We start from the raw sequence: 21,328 nt of genomic DNA on the forward strand, positions 1-21,328 counted from the left end.
GGCCTGTTCCTCTCTCTCAGGCTAACTTAGCTGACTTCGGGGATAACCAGTGGGTGACGTGCTTCCAGGAGACAGCTGAGGCCCTGTTGGGTCACAGCGCAGAAACTCTCGGACATCTCAGAGACACAGTGAGACACACAGGCGGACAAGAAAATTGCCTTTGCAATTTTGCCAGAAGGTCTAACTGTAAAAGACTACTTCCTGTGCTTCTGATGCTCCTGATGTTGTATTTCCCTTGTTTTTTTTGTTTCTAAGGATGAAGCTGCCTTCGATGAAGTCTTCCAGAAAGCCAACTTCACAACTCACATCTTTAAAAACAGAGTCAAGCTAGAGACCTACAACGTAAGTGGCTAAAATGGCTGCGCAATATAAAGTGGTACAGTGCATTACAATTTAGCAGCAGAGCAGAATATACTGGTACACAATAGTGCTCATCATTGTCCTACAATCATTCTTTCAGTGATCCTGGAGGAATATTCAACCCTGATTGGCTAGTGTCACAAACGGCCGTCTTATCGCTATATTCAACAAATACAACAGCAGGCATCTTATTTCCCCAGTACAGCCATAATGGTTCTGTAAAAAATAGGCTTTCAAAATACACAAAAGGTTTGCACACAAGTCACATTGTTGTAAAAATCAGTAAATGGTTTCATTCGGGGTCAATTTCACAATAAAAAGCAGCTACAGTATTTGTGCGAGCTGTTTCTTTTATATGACAGCGACCAATTACAATTATATAATTGTTATGGGAAATTGCAACATTTACCTCTTATCAAATCCGCAGCCACACAGGAGTGTTTTTGTTAGATCCCAGCGCTTTCTCACAGGTCTCCTACTAATCAGGAGGCCTTTGGTTTGAATCCAAACTCCTCCAGTCCGCATGTCGAAGTGTCTTTGGTGCTTCGATACTTGTATAAAGCCTAATTGTTAAAAAATAATATAAGGAAAAGCTTGTAGTTTTAGCAACGGAAGGTATTTAGTGATCAGCAGGATCCTTAAGGATGAAATTAAAAGAGGCGATATGAAGTGTTAGCACTGACATAAACCTCAATTTAACCAGCTGTGTTAACTGAGGCTTCATTTACTCAAGCATAATTGGCACTTTTCTTTATGAAATCACTTAGAAATGAACACATTTTGAAATTCTCATTAATGTAAAGATATGTAAAGAGATTTCTTCTTAGATTAAGGGAACATGCATTATTTTTGTCAGAATAACCTATTGCAGTGCATTAATGAATGATCTGCATGCCATTCATGAGTTTGTTAAAGCACTCATCATCAGATATTGTCTTCCAGTCAGTTGCACTGCAGACCCAAGCATGTAAAGCTACATATGCGGTATAATCACGACATGCTGTCAGTCACATAACATAAATCCAAACTCATTTCAATTAGTATAAGAGTGACAGGGGAGTTGTTTTATAGCCAGTGCACTTTGGATAACAGAAAACAAATACAGCTGTGAATTCATTTCTCTTAATTAGTCGCTAATTAGCATTTAGCTATTGTCTTTCTAAGCCTAATTAGCGTAATTATTCAGAGACTAATTTGCTGCTGGGGGCACATACCGAGAGTCTGAGTGGAATGATTGAGATGTAGGATGAGCTCTGAATGGTCTGTGTCCTGACCTCGAGAAAATCTACAAGGAAAACTATGCAGAGTTCATAAACCATAAACCATTCAGCGAGGAACGTCTAACTTCACCAACAATAATGTTTATTTCGGTAAAGAGTGATCTTTATGTAGAAAGCGGAAGAAACTGTTTACGCTAAATGTCAGCATATCACTTCTACTTGCCAGCCTGAAGTTAGAGGAGCAAATGCTGGAGGCTGCAGTTTTCATTATATTGAACAATGCAGACGCTTTGGTCAGAACAAATGGCATTTTGATGATTTTGCTTTTCTTACCACCGGTGGGGCTTAAAATGTCGTCCTCAGGGCTGCATTACCGAAGGAGTCATAGTTTTTCAAAACAAACACTACTTCACCTTGGGAGTATGAACATTTTGTGTAAATTATCCACTGAGAACCATCAATGTCCAAAGGAAATTTTAAGGTAATCTGGGCTCAAATTGTGAGACAGAGAAAAGGGGAGTCATCGCAGTTCAGAGGGCCCTGGCTGGCAGCAAATGGAAATGAAAAATTGAAAACATGTCAACAGTGTTTTAGACACAGTTTAAATGATCTGCTGAACAACTAAGCAGCTTTCAGAACAGCTAACTGAGCAATCAGGTTTTTTTTCCACCTTGAACGCAAATGCAGGCACAGTAAGCGCTTGTCATTACAGGCTCTATTTTGCCATGCATGTCTGTGTTTGAGGCAGAGACTGATACAGATTTATTCATGTAATTCAGTGCTCTGGTTATTCAGTTAATTCAACATTATTAAATATAAATGAATTGCAGTTTGCACTTAATAAAAAGAAAATCATTGATCACCTGTTAATTATGCATCAAAGGTGATACTGTGGAGAGACATAGAGCATTTTCACAACATGTTTTTTCAAGACCGCAAACGCATCAAAATCAAGGGTGTTTTTTTTACTTTTTAGGTAAATACTTATTTTTCTATTGCAGGATGTGTCAGGAAGAGTTTCAGACAAATAGGAACACTTTTTTGATCGTTTCAGTTTTCAACAAAGTAGATATAATGAGCTCAGAATAGAAACGCGTTCTACATAAGGCTTATCACTTTATTCAGACATTTTTTCCGTCTGCATTTGGCACAGCCCGCAATTCAAAAACACGAGCTGTTCAGTTTGTCTTTCTACCCAAGCCTTCGTTCTTACACACTTGTGTGACACAAGGCAAAAAGTCCTACTGCATTGTTTTCACAAAAATAGAACAACGCAATGAAATGTCAGAACGTAATAAGATTAATGAAGTTGTAAAGTGTGTGCTTTGTCACTTGTCATAACAGAGACGCAGAGAGAGAACGACCTGGCTTAGGATCATATTTTAAGGTTTGTCTTATTTTTAGGAACAGAAGCAAGATGACAAACTACCAGGTTTTTGACTTAACAAGCACAATGCGCTCACATGTTTTTTGTTCAGTCATCAACTCTACCAGTGTACACTGTTGCTCATTTCATTCATCAGTCACTCTTCCTATTTAGACCGTTATCCTGTTTAGATATGGTTATGATCAATTCTTTTCTTTCTCTCACAAAGGTAATTCATATTAGACAATCACCAATATAAATGAGAATCTAGAAGTAAAAAGGAGACCCTTAAAACCATCTCATGAGTGTTGACAGTACTTAGTTTGACCACCAGGGGGCCGTCCTGAAGAATGTAAGCATGTAAATAAATAGCTACACATAAGAGATCTTAGCTAAATCTGTTTATTTCGTGTAGATGGAAGAAAAAAATGTTCGATATTTTTAATATCAGATTTCTTAAGCATATAAGTCACTCTAACATTATCAACCGCTGAAGGCCTAATTTGTGTAGCTGTGTCTACTTTTACGTTTAAAAGAACCTTGAGTTCATCATGTTCTTCAATCAGTTCTTGAACAACAGGAAGTGTGGCATAGCCTGTTTTTCCTGACGGGGGAAATCACTGAGTTGCACCTGGTCTATAGCAGTGTTATGGACCCATGTGGGATGCTCAGAGCATTCGCCAGAGCATCGCACTCACCAAAAGCAAACACAAGCACTGACATTATTTCCCAAAGTAAACAGCACACGTGGGATTTAAAGGAAAACAGGACTCATCAGACCAGATGACCTCCTTTCAGTTTGTTTAAGGCCTCTTTTGTTGCGTGACGATGGGTAAGGTTCGTTTTAGGGCTGTGGCAGCCGTCACAATGTGGCCAAAGTGCTCTGATCTTCAAATCCAGCAAACTGACTCTTTAATCCCAGACCGTAATGTATATGTTTTTGTAACAAAACAAATATTATTCACACATAAGCTTTCCAATTGCTAACTTATGTATATGTAAGGTTTTTTCTGATTACAAGAATTACAGAGAAGCCACAATAATTGTTTAAATATGGTGATGACGGTGCTGAAGAGCATCAGTCTCTTTTAGCCTTGCTTTAAAGGTGACAGCTGTGTGAAGAATGATAATTGAGAGTTTAAGAATGAAGGTCAGACTCCCTCTATCCCCCTTCTCACCTGGCTAATCTCTACATGAAGCAGACGTGATTGACATTTTGTTTTTTTGGAAAATTGCAGAAATTGCTGAAGGCAACTTGACATACCCCTCTGTTCAGGCTGGGGGGTGTAGTCTCTGAAAGCTTTGGAGTTTGTCAGGTTTTTCACATTTGGTATTTAACAAATATTATATTAAGAATAGATTACTTTGGTCAAGTGAGCTCTGAAAGCAGAAGGTACGAGAAGCAAAGCAGTAACTGATAAAATTGCCCCTTCTTTTATACTTTTATACTTTTATACAACAGGTATAAGAGTGGGAGACTCTTATACAGATGTTGTGATGATAAATGTGCATTTATCATCACAACATCTGGTCTATATTCACAACCAGGTAAACAAATTTACAAATCCTTCAGATGATGAAAAACTCCAACACAGCTGGCAACAGACGTAAATAAAAATGTAAATGCTGTATTTAAATAAAGTTCCGTCTTAACTGTCTGCCGTGTTTCATTAAGGTGGTGCATTACAAAGGCAGGAGCATGTGCAGTGAATCAGAAACTAGTGCTCCAGAGTTGAGTGCAGTAGAGGCTCATCTTCCTCTCCTACACACACACAGTTCACAACATGGTGAATTGGATTTACGGAGCACTAAAGAGCGCTGTTTACACATAATCTTTTAATTTGCATTTGTTTAAAAGACAATCCAAAGAAATGTGTATCTGATTTCAAACCAATACTCAGATGTGATAATTGAGTTCAAATCTTACTCTTTGAATCTGTTCCAGGCTGGCTGATTATTCATCTTAAATATGTGTTGCTGTATTAGTGCTTGTGTGTGAGTCCAAGCGCATCAGTCTGAAGTGAATGCATTGATTGTGTCTCATTGAATCTATTAGTGTCATAGAGGATCTGCTTTTCTTGCCTTGTTTTAACAGACAGGCCATTCAGAGCCAAGTACACTCTTAACACAGCCACTTTACATCATCAGCTAAACGTATTCTTAGCTAGCACTCACATCACATTACACTCAGACCTTTTTGCTGTCCTTGAGTGTGGAAAAAGGTTTCGGAAAATTCTTATGATGGCATTTATCATCTTGATGGCAAATATAAAAATCACTAAGAGCTCCCATGACACACACATATATATATATATATATGTGTGTGTGTGTAATCAGCGTGAGAGATTCAGAGAAGATTTATTCGTCTTTCTTTAACCCAAAAGATTTGAGCTACCTCTGTGTTCCTTATATTTTGTTTCCAAAGAGCCAGACTTTCTAGAAACTTATCGAAGTGTTCCTGGGCAATAGTTTTCCAGTGTTTCTCCGGACACTGGCTGTTTTTTCCTCTCATTTTCTTAACCCGCTGTCTTGGGTTTACAATGACCCCTTCTCGCAAATAGGCCAAAATAGTCCTTTTGACCCAAAAGTCCTACAGTAGAATTTAACAGAAGGTGGTTGGTGACCTTGTCAGAGTCTTAATTCACCTTTAAGGTGGCACTTTCAGACAAGTTTTAAGAATCCTTTATCAATTTTACTGGATACATGGAAAAAAAATGGTAGTAGGATTTATCCTATTCATTTCAGTTCTTTAAAACTTATTGTGTGATTGTGTTAAGATATTTCAGTCTTGACCTAAGTGCTGGATTGTTAAACAGACAATGCTATCTGTCCCGTATAATGAATAATATTATAAATAATATTTCTCTGCAGGTAGTTTTGGGTTATTTCTTTGCTCAGTACAGTACAGCATCTTATTAATTCTCTTTGAAGATATGGCATCAGTAAGTGTAAATGTTTATTGGCTAGTTGTGTGCTGTACTTTTGCATGTGTGTGTGTTTTGTTTTTGTTTCTTTCTTTTTGTCTGCACATCCAGAAGTGCTGGTATTTATTCCTTCAGGGAAGAACCCCACTTCAGCGCACCGCCTGAAATTGAGTTAGAGAACAGGGGTGAATGTTCGGCTACAGAGTAATTGTTTTTTCCAGATGCGATTGCAGTATTAGTCTCCGCATATTAAATTACCAAGCCTTCTTTCTCTCAGTACCCTACCATTTGGAAAACCATTATTTTTAAATAAGTTGTCACCTTTTGTCAAGTGGAACCTCCGATTCAACCCCTCCCCCCGTATTGTTTAATTTGCCTGAGGTAGATGCAAATTGAAAATACGAGTAGAAGTGTGGAATCACACATATGATAATGAACAAATGTTCAATCCTTGATGCTGGTTATCCTAAGTGAATTGCTAATTGTCTCTGGATTAATCCCTTTAATAATTGTCACTGATTATGATGGAAAAGAGCTTTTGACTTTATGCTTTCACTGGAAATCATGCCATTGTTTGATGGTACAGAATCTGACTTACTGATGGTGACTCTTACTGCAAACAGTTGAGACAGCTTACATCTGCGTACATAATTATCGATCTCAATTATTCTTGTGTTTGTGAAAGTACAAGCACCGATGGGTAACCTAACCAGCATGTCTTTGATCTGTGGGAGGAGGAAACCCACGCAGGCACACCGAGAACATGCAAACTTCACACAGAAGCTGGCCTGTGGATCCAGGAAGCCTCAAGCTTCGAGGCACTAAACACTGTAGCGCTGTGCAATATGGCAGATTAGAATATGTTTTTATTGATATTATTTTTATTAATATGAAGGAAACAGGTGGAACATCCTTCTTTTTGCTTACTTTTGTAAATGACATGGAAAGTGTCACCTTTCCTGCTCTGCTTCCTGCCTTGGGGCCACGTAGGGTCACTTTATAATCACACAGTCCATTAGGTTTGAGTAATCACACGAGTTTTTGCTAAATATTGCTGAAGTCTGTGATTGTGCAGTAGCCGGTGTTTGTGTTCTTGTTTATGTTGGAAGCCTTTTATTTTTATTTTTTTAGTCTTGCGACAGTCAGGACTCGGTCTGACTTGCTGAATTTTCACCATTTGAGGTGAAATGCTTAAATTCATCATCAGAGGTGTCTGGTTCCCAAAGAGAGTGCTTTGATGACAAGATTCGCTTACATCATGGGGGGAAAAAAGCCGCTCTCGTTTTCTTACATTTGTGAGATTCTCCAACGTATCAAAACAGAAGAAGCAGGCAATGCAAATTAAAATCAACATATTAAACACCATGTAAATTATGCAGCTCAGCTCGATATGACTAACGACATCATGGCTCACACTTGCCAAAGGATCTGAAATTAGACCATACAATAAAATCTACTGGCCTTGCGGCTTTTTGCATAGATTTTGAGAAGAAGGTTGTTGGTACAAGTCTGAGCTGACAGCAAAGCTCTGTCAGTAGCAGGAAGTTTCAGTCCTAAAGCAGACTTTCCACTGGTTGGGTCTTAATTGGTTCAGTAGACAAATGATTATGTGCAGTCTTGAATCGTGCTGATCAGAGGTTAAAGTTGTTGTTTCTTTACCCGATGCTGTGCACTGAACGCAAACCCTCTGTTTCCTCCACAGGATGAGAGTCGAGTGAAGGTAACTGTAATGGAAGTCCAGCCGGTCGACCACAGGGAATACAGCCGGAGACTCCTGCAAAACATCTACAAATTGGCTAGATGAACTTAGTCTCACCCATTCAAATGTCTTTCTGGTCATTAAACGCATCTTTCGCCATTCTGCGACCAGTGTCCGACTTTTTCCCACCTGCGAGATAACAGCATATCAGGCTGAGACAGCAGAGGGGGCGGCCAGTGATTCATCTGAATAAATGGCAGCCAAACAAAAGACTGATATTTAGCGGATGATTTCCTTCACAGAGTGGAGGGAAAAAAGGAAAAGAGATCTGATGGAAGCAACTTCCAGCTTTATTTTAATGGCAATTTTACTTTGTGTTTTCAGTTTAAAGAATTTTTACCGTGTTCTTGAACCTGCTTACATTTTCACGTCTTACGCATCATGTAAATACCATGATCATAGTGTTTTCTTTTTTCTTCATCAACGTGACTTATTTGTTCGGTTTTGTACTGGTGATGCTCAGTGTTAGTTGAGTAAGACGTAGATGAGTCACATTTATTTAGTCTTTGTTTTTTTTTTGTTTTTTCTTCAAACAGAGTCTTCGGAAAAAAATGCGTGGGGGACGCACGTGTTTAAGCTGCGTTCACAGCGTGCGCCTTGTTCTTAAAAGATATCTTGGGTGTGTGTGTGTGTGTGTGTGCGCGTTTGTGTTTGATTTCCTTTTGTGCTTCCAAGAAATGTCAGACAAGAAAAAAACAGGCATTAAAAGGACATTAAGATAGAAAGTGTCTTTGTCTTTATCTGTGTTGTCTTAACAGGTAGGCTTACAAAACGGAAAATTGCATTTGCTGTGAGATCAGAAAATATTATATTTTTTAGCGATATTAAACACCTGGATTTCTTTCAGAAATATTGTAAGGTTTTCACCTCACAGGATAAGGTGACCTGAGGCAGCTGGCGTGCTTTGTAAATAATCAAATTGGAAGCTAAAAGTTTTAGGAAGGAGACGTAAAAACTGATCAAATATACATGAAAATAAAAGTTTTCTTTTGCTTCTCAGCAGTCAACTGAGCTAAAGGCTGACAGACATTTTTCTTTGGCGTTTTATCTCAAGAACCAAAATGGGCACTGACAATATTATATTTATATTAAATACTTATAAATATATAAAATATTTTGGCTCACAGTTTAGGAAAAATACTCTCATACTGTGACTGGCGTGGCCATGAGACAGGCGGGCGAATGCAGTGATTAAAAGTCACACTTGGTTCACTGATAAATCAGGCATTTCAGTTCGAAATTACTTTCAAATTAAATGTCTCTATCAATATTAGAGAGTCCTTTTTGCTCACTGAGTATGCATTAAGACACTAGAAAGCAAGGGAAGTGCTTCAGTGGCATTCCTCCAGTAAGGTGTGGCTCAAGGCCATGACACTGATTTATGTTGGCAGCAAGCTGCCTGCTCCCTCCTCTCCCAAGCACCAGCAGTAACATCTCCTGCCTGCTGCCTGCCATGTGTGGAGATTTGGGAGATTATAATGCACACAGTAATCTTTTTATCCATGTGTCAACTCTTGCCCAACTTCTTCCATTATCTCTGTATGAGATTTTTTGTTGTTTTTGTTCAGTGCTCTGATGCGTCACTCTCTAATAATCACTCTCTGAAGACATAAAAATTAGACAGCGTACATTGAATGTAGTGACATTTACTAACACAGAAAGCATTTTAAAGCCAAAGTGTAAAGGGAATTACGTGAGTGATTAAAGGTTGACTTTGAGTCATACTACTTTTTTAACAAACATAAATTGTCCCATACTGGCAGAAGTGACTCCAGCTTTCGAGGTTCACTTTACTCCCAAACTCTTCCAGGTCAAATCAAATCAAGACTTTTTTTAAAAAAAATGTATTTTATTATTTGCTAGATTAAGTCGGTGGAGAAAGTGTAACTCTCTGTTCTGCTCAGTAAATCTAAAAAGGAGTCCATGAGATCAGAAAGTCATTTCCAACTTAAAGCCTTGCTGGTGATTGAGACTTAAGATGGAGACATGTCAATCTGCAGCCTTAGCCAGCCCCAAGGCATTGTGGGACAGAGGAGGACACAGCGAAGAGATTAGGAGAATTTTTATTATCCTTTGAGAACTTTATCTGAATGTGACGTGCAAAGAAGTAGTGAACTGAATTGCCAGTGAGTCTGGCATATCTTCTTTGTGGGAATGTGGGAGTTTCAGTCCGGTGAATACACAGTCTGTCTCTCTATCTGCGCGAGGTGTGTGAGACAACAAGGACAGCAAATGGAAATGAGCTGCGGTTATCGCGGAGGTCAAAGTCCTGATTACAGTCGATCTGTCCGCAGGCCATCCTGTCTGTGCGGATATGTGTGTGAAGTGGGGAGGGAAAGTGGGGTGTTAGAATGCAAGAGTGGAATATTTCATGTGCATTTACATATTCTACATCACGTGCTTGTCTATAATACTGTACTTGTGGCATATGAAAAAAGCTATTCATTCAGCTGTTGTGGGCTAAACTTTTCTCATTATTAGTGTTCGTTGTTACGACCTGAAGATCTTTGGTATGAGCCACAGTTGTCATTGAAAAACAATTCCTTATTTCTGCAGCTTCACTGTTCACTTTAGTTTTTCTTCAAATCATAACATGCAGTTTTTCATCTCAATGAACTTTACAAACAGAGGTTAACACCTTACAGTACCAAGAGAGAAAGCCGGCAGTTCATCCTTGAGGAGTAAAGCTCTCTTTGTACTGAAAGGAAACCTCCAAGACAACCAGATTCAGGATAAGCAGCTGTCAGCCTTGAATAGAAAGGATAGCAAAGAGAGAATATATGAGGATCTGGGAGACACTTGGAACAGCTTTGAATACAAAAAGTGTCAAACTGGTTGGCATACTGAAGATGACCATAATAACAAATATACTTATTGGTTTAATAGCAGTAATCTATCTCCATCTGCATGTTTGTTTCTGTCTTTGTCCTCCATCTCACACATGTACAATTCAGAGTCCTTGAATAAGTCAGAGTCCTATCAGTGGGGGTTCCCAATTTGGGGTCATAATGTGGGTCATGTAGCCTTCAAATAGTTCTTCCAAATGCTTAAAGGGCAGTTGAAATGTGTGCTGATAACATACAGACTTGTTTTTTAACTTCCTATATTTTAAAAGTGAATCTCAGACTGTGCTGCTATATCTCTATGGCGCGCTTAGTGTATGACGCTTACTTTGGGATCTATTGTGCTCCATGAGCGGCCATTCAATGGCTTTGGTACAACTTAGACCCTTGAAATACTCCACTAAATAAGATAATATGATGTCACCATGTTGCCTTGCAACCAAATAGCAATGGGCTAAAATGACAATATTTAGCATTTAGGCACCTGTAACACCTTATAAAAACATCCTATCCTTTTAATTTAACAACAACAGCATCTCATTTATGTCCATAAAATTAGTATTACGCATGATGTATTATGATGCTATCACGTTGCCTGGCAACAGGATAAAATGACTTGGTTTTAGCCTTTATGCACCTCTACCACCTCATGAAGCCATCCTGCCATTTTAATTTCACAACAATAATATCTCATTTATATCCATTAAAGTTGAATTACACATGCCTAGCAACCACCTAGCAACAGGCTGAAATGACCCATTTTAAGCATGTAAACATCCACCACTCCTATTTTTATTTTTTATTTGTTTTTACTTTTCTCAGTATGATTAAGAACAGTTTGCCAACAGCATAAACAGGCCAAACAATGCTGTAGCATGGACTACTGATAATAAAAATAATGGGGATTAAGCACAACAACAAACACTGAGCAGGCTCGTGGGTCTGAAATTGGAAGTGGACAGCTCTTGAGACATAGATACATGCTGAGAGGAACATCGAGCTAGCTAGAAAAAAAGAACAACTAATTTCACGAAGACAAACACATCAAGATCACATCAGAGATACCTGTAAGCCTGTGGCTTCCAACCCATGATTACTATGTACAGATAACTAAATGATAACTAAACAATTACAGAGTTGTCATTGCTTGGACCACACCCACCTATCATTTTGATTTCACCTTACACACCTCTGGATGTTCATGACTGTATCTTGTACTATTGTGACTCTATTATATAGACCAAATCTGTCCACAGTACTCAAAGCCTCCTTTGTGTTGGCATGCTGTAGGCATCTCCTAGATGACAATTTTCCAACACACACACACACAGACTCACAAGGTGAAAAAATACCAGCTATGTTATCATGTCTTGTAAAAACAAGTCAACCAAAGCTCTGTGTGCAGTCTGTACGAGTGTATGTGTTAAACTCAAGGCACAGTTTCTTGTCATTTTAATAAGACAGACAGAATGACAGCAGCAATTACCAGCCGCAGTAAATGAAAGCGTGTTGGCTTAGTTTTCTCCTTATGAATCTGAGTGTGCGTGTATACACACATAGACACATGCAGAGATAGACAGGACTCTCCAATTTTGGAAAAACAAAACAAAACACCACCAACAACAAAAGCAGCCCGGGAATTTACTGTCAAGTAGCCACAATTTGATACAGTAAATGTGAAGTGACACAACATGTTTGTTAGTTCGACATCCTTACAGAAAACTCAGAATTCCCCGTCTTCTTCAGGTTCATCTGATGCCTAAAGGAAAACTCATTGGGACTTGTGTGACAAGATTATCAAATATTGTTGGATTCATGAAATTCACAGTAATAAAGGTTAAATAGTTGAACCTAGATCATGCAACATGACTGTCATTCATTCTACAGCAGTCTATCTTGCAATATAAGAACAGGAACTGGAATGAAGCCCTCTAATCTGATCAGTTCAAGTATATTGTGCTTTAATTTGCTTACAACTCATCATTAAATAATGCACCTCTAACTGTGTTTGCTCCAGCCTCCTTCTCCTCCTTTGTTTCCCTTTTCTGTAGAGAGACATGTTTACCTATTTGTCTAAGTTGCAGAACAAGTGTTTAACAAATTATTTTTTATTACTGGGCTGAATACCAAATATTGTACGAGTAACCCTTTACAATGAAGTACATCAAAAACTTGCATAATTAGTGAAACAAAAGAACAACCTCTAAAATCAGCTAATTAATTGGGACCAGTCGAATGTGTCACTGGTGTTTTTTGACAGTGTGAAAGCTGATTAAAGTAGCAGGATGAATTCTGTTGTGTACAGAGATATTTTTTTGCTTTAGTCAAGGACAAATTTTGCATTACAGACAGACGCTGATGCAAAACATTCCAGGAAAGTAACCTAAGAACTTATTAAGGCAAATAATGGACTGTTCTTAAATGTTTGAGGAAGTCTCCTGACCTTAACCTAACAGAACATGATTTTTACTGACTGTGCAGTGGGAGCTGCAGACAAGCACAAGCTGCAGGAAAGTCCTGGTAAAGTAAATACTGTTCAAAAGTCCTGAGACACCCCTCATTTCTAAAAATATTTTTGCAAGGAAAAAAGGAAGAAGAGTCAAGTTTTTTATGATCATCGTTATTCTTCAACACAGCCTGAGCTCCATTGTAATATAGACTTCAGGAATAATTCTCCAGGCTTCATGAATGAAGTTTCAAAGCTCTTCTTTGGATATTGGCTGTTTTTTGTTTTGTTCTTTGTCCTGATGATCCAAGCATGCTTCAGTGTTGTCTGGGCTCTGGGGAAGCCAGTCCATGACTCACAGTGTTTGACTGTGTCTTTTTCTACCTAGGTACATTTGCATTGCATTGCTTGTGTGTCTGGGATCATTGTCATGATGAAAAAAGAAGCTGCTGCCAATCAGATGCTTTCCAGATGGTATTGCGTGATGTTTCAAAACCTGTTAGTACTTTTATGTGTTCATCACTCCATCAGTTTTGACACTGTGTCTCCAGCACTGTGTCTTGTAGATGGCTGTAGACACTCACTGTTGTACCTCTCTCCTGACTTCTTTACAGTTCTTGAGTAATTTGGTATACCTCAGATGCTCTCATTGTTACCCTTCCTTAAGAATTTCTTGTTCAAAGTCACCCTTAAACTGAGGTCATTTATTATGAGGCCTCAGTGACGAGTAGCTGGAGCACCTGAAGGGTCAGATCTCTCTATAGGAGTCTTTGGAGCCACATTTTGCACCTAAAAATGGGGCATTTGCCAAACAGTTAATGCAACAACTTTATTAATCTCCTTGAATGAAAGCGGAAATGCTGCAGATCAATCATGTCTTGACTGTTTGGTTTAAAATTCATTGTAGTGGTGTACAGAGGCAACATTAGGAAAAAACAAAACAAACAAAAAAATGTATATTGAAGTTTCCTGCTGTATATATTGATCTATGTTTAACTACTAAAGCACTGAATAGTTTAATCCTGAGTGTTGTATTATATTTTATACTCATACAACGTCTGTGTGATGAACATACACTATATTTGTATCATCGCTGCTCTTTGAAAACCAAGTCTCTCCATAACAGCCCTGGTTTCTGTTCTCTGACAATGGATTTTACATCTACCTCAAGAGCTCAGTCTTCCTGTTTATCAGAAACTTCAGATTAATGAAATTTGGACATTTGTGAATTATGCATGAACAATCTAAAGTAATTGGTCTAACTGCATATTCCTCTAGGATATAAAACTGAAAAACTCAGAGCATGTATGTAAGTGTTTCTGGTTGACCAGCAGTTTATTTGAGTAACCTTAGTTACAGTTCATCACTGGTTTCAACGATGGTGTGCTGCTGTGGGCATATATGCTGCTACCACATACTGATTACTAATACACCTAGGAGGCTTAGTATGGTAGTTGCATATGGCTAGATTCCCCGAGTCTCCAGTTAGGTTAATAATAACCTTCCTTACCCATAACGGTGGCTTTTAGAGCATTTTCACTGGCAGTACCATTGTTTCTTTGAAACTGAGAGAATATCTTATTACCATTTGCAAAGACAAAAATATACACTCTATATGAAGAGTATTTACAAAACACAGAACCAAAATGTCAGAGCATGTCAGGTAAAATATGTGTCCAAGTCAATAATCAGAACACTTTTATCTCTAGAATGAAAGTCTTTATGTTTAAATCGGCTGGACAGTCTGTACCTGAAAGCTGTGGTGACACAATAAGAGTCAACCAGCCATTTCTTTGTCTCTGCCAAAAGAAGAATGAACTTTTAATTTCACATACTTGGTTCATAGAATGTTTATGGATGTTTGATTGATTATGTGATTTAAAAAAAAAAAAAAAAAGAATATAAGAGCAGCCAGCACACAGCACCCCATCAACTATCTACATGTTGTGCTTTGATGTGCATAACTTAAAATTTCGTTGATTAATCCACAACATCCGTCCGCTGGCAGGAAGAAGAATTTTTTTTCCCCTCCGAAGCTCTGCGAACATTCCTCGTTGGTTTGCCAACTAATTCTCTGCAGAGCTTACAGAACATTTTAATAGACAGTTTGACTGCCTGTTTCTGTTCAAGGATTTCACAGTGTTATCAAGGACACTTCATGCTCGCGAGGGTATTTATAGGCTCTGCTCTGTGTGTATGTGTGTGTGTGTGTGTGTGTGTGTTGAAGCATGAATGCATGATCTCAGTTATCCCAGTCAAATGGAGCTCAGAGGCAGCGGCACAGGTATCCTGCTCTACGTCTCACCATTCATGCTATATGTTCGTTTAAGGGAGCTGTAGGTCCAGATTTCTCATTAACGGTCTCAACTTTTTTCAATTGTAGGAGGCCATTCTTTGTTTTATTCAGTCTTCCCTTCATGCCTCTTTCCACTCTTTCCATAAATTACTCAATCCCCCTTCAGCTCCCTACTCATTCCATTATTCTCCTCATCAGTCTTTTCTTCTGCCTTCCTGTCCACCTACAGTATCTGTTGTTTTTTATACTATTTCTACAGAACCATCATCATTTCTCTCTGAGCTCCTCATCGATTTCTTTTTTCACTCTGCGCTGCCTCTCATCTTCTCCCATCTTTGTTTCTCTCCTACCCACCACCACTTAAATAAACCTTGCCTATTGCCCTCTCTCACTATCATAAACAGATTTGGCCTGAGGGCATCTATGTTTTTTTTTTTTCTGCTCCTCTTGAAGAGCCAGAGGCCATGTCAACACCAAGGCCAGCAAGCACTGTGTGTCCGTACTTATGCATGGAAACTCTTCAGAGATGGAACGATTTTAAATTGCCAGCGTGAGCATGTTTACGACTCTGTGAACAACATTAATCAAGGAATTTGATGGATCATAACTTAAATCACTGGGTGCAGTGATGATATAAAATTTTAGGTGCCTATCGTTGGTTAATCCCAGTAGGTAAGGAAAACTGAAACGACACTGACATGTTTATATGGGGTGCATACCTGATCAGTTGAGGAATTTATAAGATAACATCAGATGAAGTGACACAGACTTTAAATCAAGCACTTGTTACATTGAGACCTGTTATCCAATTATAATGGATTTATTCAGCATTTTGAAAATTGAGTAGGGCAAATATATGTGTATGACTGTATCAGGTGTATTCTGATTTTGATTTAGAGAATGTTTTTCTTTATATGACTCATCTTTCTGATCTATTTTGCAAATAAATTTGTTACATTGCACATTCATCTCAGTGTACACACCCACTGGACACAGTATTAAGTACAACTTGCTAGAACTGCCTTCATTCTTTGTGGCATAGATTCAACAAGATGTTGGAAACATTCCTCAGAGATGATGGCCCATGTTGAAAGGGCATCGTCACACAGTTGATGCAGATTTGTCAGCTTCATATCCATGATGTGACTCTCCTGTTCCACCACATTCCAAAGGTGCTCTATTGGACTGAGATCTGGTGACTGTGGAGGCCACAGTAAACTAATTGTTATGTTCAAGGAACCAGTTTGAGATGATCTGAGCTTTGTGACGTGGTGCTTTACCATGCTAGAAGCAACCATCAGAAGATGGGTACACTGTGGTCATAAAGGGATGTAGCCTGTGGTGTTTAAACAGCGCTCAGTTGGTACTAAGGGGTCCAAACCGTTCCAAGAAAATATCCCCACCACCACGGCCAACCTGAACTGTCGACACAAAGCAGGCTGGATCCATGTTTTATACCAGATTCTGCCTCTGAATGTTGCTGCAGACAACGAGACTCATCAGACCAGGCAATGTATATTGATGATGATCATCATCTGTGAATTGTAGCCTCCGTGTAAAATACCATCCAGGCCTCAGAGGGTTGATAATTTTAGTTTACATTTCCCATTGTTATGTGACTTTATTTTCAATAAATTACAACATTTAATTCATTAAAGAGGTTGAATATTTTATTCATCCAGATCTGATGTGTTATCCCAGTCTTGCCTAACTTTTTGTGAGCAGTACATAATGTATACTGGACATATGTTCAACTGGGAGAGCAATTTACTCTCCCATTTGTGTTGTAAGACCAAAAGCTTTACTGATATTTCAAGACCTTTTATGTGACCAGGATTTTAAATTTAGTTTAAAATTTAACGTGGAAACAATGAAGAGAAGCTAACTTTGGAGAAATATGGTTGCTGCAGCGTTCTGGGTCAACAAAAGACTTTACAAGGAGGTTTACCTGATAACTACAACAATCCAGCCTAGAAGTAATAAATGCATGAACTATCTTATCAGCATCACTCTAAAACAGGATGTTTCTAATTTAAAAGATATTGCTCAAATGCAAGAAAACAGTCCTACATATTTACATAATATCCACACTGAAGGACAAAATGACTCCAAGATTTTTCACATCACTGGAGGCCAAGTTAATACCATGTTTATATCTGGTTAGCCACCACATTTCTAACATTCTTAGGGCCGAGTAAAATACCCTCAATTTACTCAGTTAACAGAAGGCAAGACTTTTACTACTGCAAAAATAAGGCAAAAGAATCCCCAAAACTAAAATCAATGATTTTTTGATGAGGGCTTACTAAAGCAACGATATGTATTTCTTTTATTAGAAATGCTTACATGTTGTGGATTGAATGAGCCAATCAAATTTAGTCTGAAGTAGAACATGACAAAATACAATCTTTCTTACTGAAATTATTGCCAACAACCTGCTCAGCAGTACTGTTATAGAGTGTTATAGAGTTATAGTTTATATAACTGAGTGTAGACTGCTTCCTTTTTGGTTAACAGTGTAATGAATACATTTCAGAACCCTTCAGACTTGACAAGCTGTTGCACTTTTTTATGTAGAGGAAGAGCAATGACAGCAGGAGAGAGAGAGAGAGAGAGAGAGAGAGGGAGAGGGAGAGCAGAAGAATTAGAAATTTATGTGTAGCAGAATAAGAAAAATGTGTGAATGGTACACATTACTCAAAACACTGCATTGTAGTCTGGTCTATCGTGGCTGCTGTTGACGGACAAATTGGTGTCTCTGGGCTCTGTTCTAAAGACTCAGTGGTGCAGAGTGCTGCATTCATGCTGTGGTGGTGGACTTTTTTTTTTTTGATATTTTATTGCTGGAGGCATGTGGTACCATTGAAGTTACAGTTGGAAACAGGGTGTGATTATCAGGATGTGGTAGAGGCTCACTTCAGTCATCATCAATCAAATTTGCCTTTTGCCTTTCATTTCTAGAGGATTGGTCTCTGCTTCATGGAGCTCAAGTCTGTGGCACAGAGAACAGTCAGGAGTGGATTCACAGCAAAAGTTTCTCTCAAGAGGAGACTGATGTGCTTGTGTGGGAGGTGCAGAACTGCTGTGAGTGAATATGCGACACATTAAATTTAATTAGCTTAGAAAATATAAAAATGTTCTATTCCTGAATATCTCTTTTAAGAAGATGTCTCATGATATTTGAGATTTTTGGAAGATCATAAACATGCTCCGATGGTTAACTCATGATGTTGTCAACATTGCATATATGATTGGCAACAACTGGAAGAATTATTGCGCGTGGATGCCCTCCAGCAATGGCACATAATGATGTACCATTCAGAAAGAGTTGGACTGTCTGTGCAAGCTCTGTGGGATCCAGGTATCGCCTCATGCTACCAGTAGTGACACTGACCCTAGTCCAGTGCACCTGTTGTTAATTTCATTATAACCAAAAGCAGAGGTGTGGACTCGAGTCACATGACTTGGACTCGAGTCAGACTCGAGTCATTAATTTTAAGACTTTAGACTTGACTTGAAAAAAGGTTGTAAGACTTGTGACTTGACTTGGACTTTTACACCAGTGACTTGGGACTTGAATTGGACTTGAACCTGTTTACTTGAAAAGACTTGATATTTTACCCAAATCTAAAATTTAACATACATATTATATAAAAAGTGCGGACCATTAATTCACTTTATTCATTCATTCATTCTTACCACACTCCGTATGTATGTGAGCGTGGGCTGTAGCACAGCCAATCAAATTAACCAGATTTGAAAAAAACAAGAACAAAAACGCTCGAGCCAAAAATGCTTCCAAGAGTAATTTCTTTCGGGTACATAAACTACGAAGTAGTCAACAAAAAACGAAATGCAATATGCAAAACATGCAAGAAGAGAATCACAGACGGAGATAGAACAACTTCCAACTTTGTCCGACATTTGAAGTTGCATAAAGAAGGTAGGTGGTGCTTTTTTTTTTTTTTTTTTTTTTTTGCTCCGATGAAGTAGCTGACTTAGCTAACTTCATCTTATTAGCAAATGTTCTTCGGGCTACGTTGATGATACTGTTTGGCTTTAACAGGTATGATATGTTTGTCATGCTATTTTAAATCCGGTCCTGCAAGCGCATCCAAGAATAACATGCAACTTGTTAGCTCAGAATTGTCGGTGAATGGTGAGCAGGGTCCGTTTCAGAAAGTGGGTTCTGTAGCTGTACTCAGTCTCTCTCCGTCTCCTCCCCATCATTAACCCCGTAGATTTAACCCAGTTTAGACTGACAAATATTTATTTTACCATCACATCACAATTCAAAATCACTGTGTTTAATTTGCAATTAGTGTATGGTCGTGTTTAACTTTTGCATGTCTGAGCCAGGGAAAAAAATTTTTTGGGGTTAGAAAATCTGGCCCACCTTAGTGTGTAATTGAGTAGTCCTGCTATACATGGCCTTTTTCTTCTGTCATTTATGTCAATACATCAAATAAAATACTTTGATCTTATATTATTAGCTGTTGTTTATTTGCAAAGGTTATTCTCAACAGGGATGCTAGACAAAAACGGCGTTTTCTACAGACAGCCTAGCATACGCTCTCCACTTGCGAGTGAAAAAAGAAAAAGAAAAAACACCCCTTCCCTATTGGTGTTAGAGTTTACCATGTCAGCCAATCAAAAAAATGATAAGGCAACATGTGACATTTGGTTGTTTAGGGAGAAGGGGAAGTTTTTAGGAGTGACACCCGCGACGGAAAGCGGGCGAGCGAAAGAAAGAGAGAGAGAGAGTTTTCATATGTGAGACATTAGTGACGTTTAGCGTGTTTGGAGGCTATAGTTAGTTTGTTGTGTAGTTATTGTTTTGTATTGTGTGTCGGTTAGACTGCTGAATTTCATATTTGATCTAAAAAAGCTGTCAAAGGCAGATTCCAGTGTAAACTCTGTCTCCACATAGAAAACTGGACTGTTGCACCTCCAGTTGTCAGACCTGCAGGGTTTAGGCCTGTGGTGTTCTCCTCTGTCTTATACTGAACACAAACTACATTGTTTGGACTGGCACAAATAATTTGTGTGCCTTCTTATTTGATGCAGCACACCTGATTGTTCTGTAAATAGATTTAAATGGTTATATAAAAAACACCTGAGGCCTTGGCTGCATTTTTAGGTAAATAGTACCATATAACTTTGTTGTTTGCAAAACTTGCGCATAATTTTTAGAAATGTACAATTTCTATTTGCATTTCAAGTTATGAAAATGATTCGTTAAACATGTAAAAAAATATAACTTTTTTCTACTCGGATTCTGAATTTTTTGTCTGAATTTAGATCAACTGTGCTAATATAGTATACCAAAATGAAAAAAATAACTCAAATTTCAGATATTTGAGGTTGTGCTGTAAATAATGATACCAAACAAGGCAAGAAAAACATATTTTAAAAGTGAAATATAGAAGTAAAATCAAGAGTAGTCAAGAACGGCCAATTATACCCGGGACCCCAGAGGGTTAAAAAAAAGACTTGAAAGGACTTGAAATTCAAAGTTTCGGACTTGGGACTTGACTTGAAAGTTGTCTGTCTTGACTTGCGACTTGACTCTGACTGGCTTGACTTTACTTGAGACTTGACTTGTGACTTGAGGATAAAGACTTGGGACTTACTTGAGACTTGCAAAACAATGACTTGGTCCCACCTCTGACCAAAAGAGTTGAAACTGATTAACAACCATCTCTGCTACTTAACTGACCAGATCAATATACCAGAAATTTAACTGACGTGATGCTGTATCTGATTAAAAAGTGTTCCTTTACCCTAGCCCAGTTTTTTAACAGTGCACTTATTTTTCTTTAGATTTCTGTAATGTCCATAATGATGGTGTGGTTTCTGGCTCCTCAATTGCAGGTGGAGAGGTGGGGCAGCCATTCAGGGAGCAGTGTCAGGTGGATTAATTGTTACGCCAGCACTGTTTGCAGATCACCTTTTCACTTAGGAATGTGCTGGGACCACAGGACAGAGCACTTATGGCAGATGGATGTCCATTACAAATAAGTTCCCTGAGTTACTGTGGTGGAGTTGAGTGCACTGCGCCCACAGAGCAAGCTTCAGTGGGGTGCATGATTAAACCCTTTCATACTGTTTGTG

At 38.5% G+C, this 21,328-nt stretch overlaps 1 protein-coding gene across 2 annotated transcripts in view; it reads left to right on the forward strand.

Moving 5' to 3' along the window:
* Nucleotides 1-8,354, forward strand: part of LOC100703384 (replication protein A 70 kDa DNA-binding subunit) — a 41,977-nt gene extending 33,623 nt beyond the window's left edge. Inside the window, exons 15-17 of one of the 2 annotated variants that reach the window (XM_003457545.5) lie at nt 21-128; nt 256-342; nt 7,573-8,354. In XM_003457545.5, the coding sequence (XP_003457593.1) occupies nt 21-128; nt 256-342; nt 7,573-7,674 (297 nt within the window). In that variant the 3' untranslated portion in view covers nt 7,675-8,354. Of the gene's footprint in view, nt 1-20; nt 129-255; nt 343-2,924; nt 7,502-7,572 lie in introns of those variants that run through there. The other variant, XM_013265596.3, reaches the window with a different exon arrangement.
* Nucleotides 8,355-21,328: the final 12,974 nt, after the last annotated feature.

Source organism: Oreochromis niloticus, linkage group LG10 (assembly GCF_001858045.2).
Source record: "Oreochromis niloticus isolate F11D_XX linkage group LG10, O_niloticus_UMD_NMBU, whole genome shotgun sequence".
Classification (NCBI taxonomy): domain Eukaryota; kingdom Metazoa; phylum Chordata; class Actinopteri; order Cichliformes; family Cichlidae; genus Oreochromis; species Oreochromis niloticus.